General features: G+C 44.5%; 1 protein-coding gene across 1 annotated transcript in view; it reads right to left on the minus strand.

The window, feature by feature from the left end:
- TPP1 (tripeptidyl peptidase 1) overlaps window positions 1-171 on the minus strand; it is a 75523-nt gene extending 75352 nt beyond the window's left edge. Inside the window, exon 1 of the mRNA XM_040339916.1 lies at window positions 69-171. Within this exon, the coding sequence (XP_040195850.1) occupies window positions 69-79 (11 nt within the window). The 5' untranslated portion in view covers window positions 80-171. The remainder of the gene's footprint in view (window positions 1-68) is intronic.
- Window positions 172-6752: the final 6581 nt, after the last annotated feature.

A 6752-nucleotide genomic window follows, 5' to 3' on the forward strand; every position in this document is an offset into this window, starting at 1 on the left:
ATATACTATATATAGGAGGACAGACAGATGGAGGGATGTATATATAATATATAGGAGGACAGAGTTACCGCAGTGACATGGCTCCAGCAGGCAATCACTCTCTGGGGTTGTTTGTTACATTGTATCTCGGTCATGTCCTGTCTGGCCCCTCCCCACTGGGTGTGAATCATGTGACAGTCAGCTGACAGCAGATAATTCACACTGAACTCTGACCAGTCATCCTGACTCTATTAGAGGTGGAGTGGTGGTCACATGAGCCATGATGTATATACTGTGTATACACAGAGGAGGGGGATCCCTGGTTATTATCACACGACTCCCCCTCTGTGTTACATGCAGTGCTAACTCCTGCTGTCCTCACTGGGGGGATTTCTACACTGATAATGATCACTGCAACAATGTATAAGAATTGTCTGTAATAAACATTTCCTTACCAAAGGGATACCATGCATGGCAAAAGAACATTTACACACTCCCCCCCCCCTCCCTATACACACCGCCCCCCCTCCTTATACACACTGCCCCCCCTCCCTATACACACTCCCCCCCCTCCCTATACACACTGCCCCCCCCTCCTTATACACACTTCCCCCTCCTCCCTATACACACTGCCCCCCCTCCCTATACACACCCCCCCCCCCCTCCCTATACACACTGCCCCCCCTCCTTATACACACTTCCCCCTCCTCCCTATACACACTGCCCCCCCTCCCTATACACACCGCCCCCTCCTCCTTATACACACTGCCCCCTCCCTGTATACACACTTCCCCCTCCTCCTTATACACACTGTCCCCCCCTTATACACACTTCCCCCTCCTCCCTATACACACTGTCCCCCCCCCTTATACACACTTCCCCCTCCTCCCTATACACACTGCCCCCCCTCCTTATACACACTTCCCCCTCCTCCCTATACACACTGCTTCCCCTCCTCCCTATACACACTGCCCCCCCCCTCCTTATACACACTGCCCCCCCTCCCTATACACACCGCCCCCTCCTCCTTATACACACTGCCCCCTCCTCCTTATACACACTGCCCCCTCCTCCCTATACACACCGCCCCCTCCTCCTTATACACACTGCCCCCTCCTCCTTATACACACTGCCCCCTCCTTATACACACTTCCCCCTCCTCCCTATACACACCGCCCCCTCCTCCTTATACACACTGCCCCCCCTCCGTATACACACTGCCCCCTCCTTATACACACTTCCCCCTCCTCCCTATACACACTGCCCCCTCCTCCCTATACACACCGCCCCCTCCTCCTTATACACACTGCCCCCTCCTCCCTGTATACACACTTCCCCCTCCTCCCTATACACACTGCCCCCTCCTCCCTGTATACACACTGCCCCCCCCCTCCTTATACACACTGCCCCCTCCTCCCTATATACACACTGCCCCCCCCTCCTTATACACACTGCCCCCCCCTCCTTATACACACTTCCCCCTCCTTATACACACTTCCCCCTCCTCCCTATACACACTGCCCCCCCTCCGTATACACACTGCCCCCCCTCCTTATACACACTGCCCCCTCCGTATACACACTGCCCCCTCCTCCCTGTATACACACTGCCCCCTCCTCCCTATACACACCGCCCCCTCCTCCTTATACACACTGCCCCCTCCTCCCTGTATACACACTGCCCCCTCCTCCCTGTATACACACTGCCCCCCCCTCCTTATACACACTTCCCCCTCCTCCCTATACACATTGCCCCCCTCCTTATACACACTGCTTCCCCTCCTTATACACACTGCCCCCTCCTTATACACACTTCCCCCTCCTCCCTATACACACTGCCCCCCCTCCGTATACACACTGCCCCCTCCTTATACACACTTCCCCCTCCTCCCTATACACACTGCCCCCCCTCCGTATACACACTGCCCCCTCCTTATACACACTGCCCCCCCTCCTTATACACACTGCCCCCTCCGTATACACACTGCCCCCTCCGTATACACACTGCCCCCTCCTTATACACACTGCCCCCTCCTTATACACACGGCCCCCTCCTTATACACACTGCCCCCTCCTTATATACACTGCCCCCTCCGTATATACACTGCCCCGTCCATATACACACTGCCCCCTCCATATACACACTGCCCCCCTCCTTATACACACTGCCCCCCTCCTTATACACACTGCCCCCCTCCTTATACACACTGCCCCCTCTCTATATACACTGCCCCCTTCCTATACACACTGCCCCCCTCCTTATACACACTGCCCCCCTCCTTATACACACTGCCCCCTCTCTATATACACTGCCCCCTTCCTATACACACTGCCCCCCCTCCTTATACACACTGCCCCCCCTCCTTATACACACTGCCCCCCCCCTTCCTTATACACACTTCCCCCCCTCCCTATACACACTGCCCCCCCTCCTTATACACACTGCCCCCCCCTCCTTATACACACTGCCCCCCCTCCTTATACACACTGCCCCCCCCTTCCTTATACACACTTCCCCCCCCTCCCTATACACACTGCCCCCCCTCCTTATACACACTGCCCCCCCCTCCTTATACACACTGCCCCCCTCCTTATACACACTGCTTTCCCTCCTCCCTATACACACTTCCCCCTCCTCCTTATACACACTGCCCCCTCCTCCTTATACACACTGCCCCCCCTCCTTATACACACTGCCCCCCCTCCTTATACACACTTCCCCCTCCTCCCTATACACACTGCTTCCCCCCCTCCTTATACACACTGCCCCCCTCCTTATACACACTTCCCCCTCCTCCCTATACACACTGCCCCCCCTCCCTATACACACTGCCCCCCCTCCTTATACACACTTCCCCCTCCTCCCTATACACACTGCCCCCCCTCCCTATACACACTGCCCCCCCTCATTATACACACTGCTTTCCCTCCTCCCTATACACACTGCCCCCCTCCTTATACACACTTCCCCCTCCTCCCTATACACACTGCCCCCCCTCCTTATACACACTTCCCCCTCCTCCCTATACACACTGCCCCCCTCCTTATACACACTGCTTCCCCCTCCTCCCTATACACACTGCCCCCCCTCCTTATACACACTTCCCCCTCCTCCCTATACACACTGCCCCCCCCTCCTTATACACACTGCCCCCCCTCCCCCTTATACACACTTCCCCCTCCTCCCTATACACACTGCCCCCCCTCCTTATACACACTGCACCCTTCCTATACACACTGCGTATATATATATGGGGGATGTAGTGTTGGTATATTATATATGGGGGATGTAGTGTTGGTATATTATATATGGGGATGTAGTGTTGGTATATTATATATGGGGATGTAGTGTTAGTATAGTATATATGGGGATGTAGTGTTGGTATATTATATATGGGGATGTAGTGTTGGTATATTATATATGGGGGATGTAGTGTTGGTATATAATATATGGGGGATGTAGTGTTGGTATATTATATATGGGGGATGTAGTGTTGGTATATTATATATGGGGATGTAGTGTTGGTATATTATATATGGGGGATGTAGTGTTGGTATATTATATATGGGGATGCAGTGTTGGTATATTATATATGGGGGATGTAGTGTTGGTATATTATATATGGGGGATGTAGTGTTGGTATATTATATATGGGGATGTAGTGTTGGTATATTATATATGGGGATGTAGTGTTAGTATAGTATATATGGGGATGTAGTGTTGGTATATTATATATGGGGATGTAGTGTTGGTATATTATATATGGGGGATGTAGTGTTGGTATATAATATATGGGGGATGTAGTGTTGGTATATTATATATGGGGGATGTAGTGTTGGTATATTATATATGGGGATGTAGTGTTGGTATATTATATATGGGGGATGTAGTGTTGGTATATTATATATGGGGGATGTAGTGTTGGTATATTATATATGGGGGATGTAGTGTTGGTATATTATATATGGGGGATGTAGTGTTGGTATATTATATATGGGGATGTAGTGTTGGTATATTATATATGGGGATGTAGTGTTGGTATATTATATATGGGGATGTAGTGTTGGTATATTATATACATGGATGCAGTGTTGGTATATTATATATGGGGGATGTAGTGTTGGTATATTATATATGGGGGATGTAGTGTTGGTATATTATATATAGGGGATGTAGTGTTGGTATATTATATATGGGGGATGTAGTGTTGGTATATTATATATGGGGATGTAGTGTTGGTATATTATATATGGGGGATGTAGTGTTGGTATATTATATATGGGGGATGTAGTGTTGGTATATAATATATGGGGGATGTAGTGTTGGTATATTATATATGGGGGATGTAGTGTTGGTATATTATATATGGGGGATGTAGTGTTGGTATATTATATATGGGGGATGTAGTGTTGGTATATTATATATGGGGGATGTAGTGTTGGTATATTATATATGGGGGATGTAGTGTTAGTATATTATATATGGGGGATGTAGTGTTAGTATATTATATATGGGGGATGTAGTGTTGGTATATAATATATGGGGGATGTAGTGTTGGTATATTATATATGGGGGATGTAGTGTTGGTATATTATATATGGGGGATGTAGTGTTGGTATATTATATATGGGGGATGTAGTGTTGGTATATTATATATGGGGGATGTAGTGTTAGTATATTATATATGGGGATGTAGTGTTGGTATATTATATATGGGGGATGTAGTGTTGGTATATTATATATGGGGGATGTAGTGTTGGTATATTATATATGGGGGATGTAGTGTTGGTATATTATATATGGGGGATGTAGTGTTGGTATATTATATATGGGGGATGTAGTGTTGGTATATTATATATGGGGGATGTAGTGTTGGTATATTATATATGGGGATGTAGTGTTGGTATATTATATATGGGGGATGTAGTGTTGGTATATTATATATGGGGATGTAGTGTTGGTATATTATATATGGGGGATGTAGTGTTGGTATATTATATATGGGGGATGTAGTGTTAGTATATTATATATGGGGATGTAGTGTTGGTATATTATATACATGGATGCAGTGTTGGTATATTATATATGGGGATGTAGTGTTGGTATATTATATATGGGGGATGTAGTGTTAGTATATTATATATGGGGGATGTAGTGTTGGTATATTATATATGGGGGATGTAGTGTTGGTATATTATATATGGGGGATGTAGTGTTGGTATATTATATATGGGGGATGTAGTGTTGGTATATTATATATGGGGGATGTAGTGTTGGTATATTATATATGGGGGATGTAGTGTTAGTATATTATATATGGGGATGTAGTGTTGATATATTATATATGGGGATGTAGTGTTGGTATATTATATATGGGGGATGTAGTGTTGGTATATTATATATGGGGATGTAGTGTTGGTATATTATATATGGGGATGTAGTGTTGGTATATTGTATATGGGGGATGTAGTGTTGGTATATTATATATGGGGGATGTAGTGTTGGTATATTATATATGGGGGATGTAGTGTTGGTATATTATATATGGGGATGTAGTGTTGGTATATTATATATGGGGGATGTAGTGTTGGTATATTATATATGGGGATGCAGTGTTGGTATATTATATATGGGGGATGTAGTGTTGGTATATTATATATGGGGATGTAGTGTTGGTATATTATATATGGGGATGTAGTGTTGGTATATTATATATGGGGGATGTAGTGTTGGTATATTATATATGGGGGATGTAGTGTTGGTATATTATATATGGGGGATGTAGTGTTGGTATATTATATATGGGGATGTAGTGTTGGTATATTATATATGGGGGATGTAGTGTTGGTATATTATATATGGGGGATGTAGTGTTGGTATATTATATATGGGGGATGTAGTGTTGGTATATTATATATGGGGGATGTAGTGTTGGTATATTATATATGGGGATGTAGTGTTGGTATATTATATATGGGGGATGTAGTGTTGGTATATTATATATGGGGGATGTAGTGTTGGTATATTATATATGGGGGATGTAGTGTTGGTGTATTATATATGGGGATGTAGTGTTGGTATATTATATATGGGGGATGTAGTGTTAGTATATTATATATGGGGGATGTAGTGTTGGTATATTATATATGGGGGATGTAGTGTTGGTATATTATATATAGGGGATGTAGTGTTGGTATATTATATATGGGGGATGTAGTGTTGGTATATTATATATGGGGGATGTAGTGTTGGTATATTATATATAGGGGATGTAGTGTTGGTATATTATATATAGGGGATGTAGTGTTGGTATATTATATATGGGGGATGTAGTGTTGGTATATTATATATGGGGATGTAGTGTTGGTATATTATATATGGGGGATGTAGTGTTGGTATATTATATATGGGGGATGTAGTGTTGGTATATTATATATGGGGGATGTAGTGTTGGTATATTATATATGGGGGATGTAGTGTTGGTATATTATATATGGGGGATGTAGTGTTGGTATATTATATATGGGGGATGTAGTGTTGGTGTATTATATATGGGGATGTAGTGTTGGTATATTATATATGGGGGATGTAGTGTTAGTATATTATATATGGGGGATGTAGTGTTGGTATATTATATATGGGGGATGTAGTGTTGGTATATTATATATAGGGGATGTAGTGTTGGTATATTATATATGGGGGATGTAGTGTTGGTATATTGTATATGGGGGATGTAGTGTTGGTATATTGTATATGGGGGATGTAGTGTTGGT

The sequence above is a fragment of the Rana temporaria genome, chromosome 2, assembly GCF_905171775.1.
Source record: "Rana temporaria chromosome 2, aRanTem1.1, whole genome shotgun sequence".
Classification (NCBI taxonomy): Eukaryota; Metazoa; Chordata; class Amphibia; order Anura; family Ranidae; genus Rana; species Rana temporaria.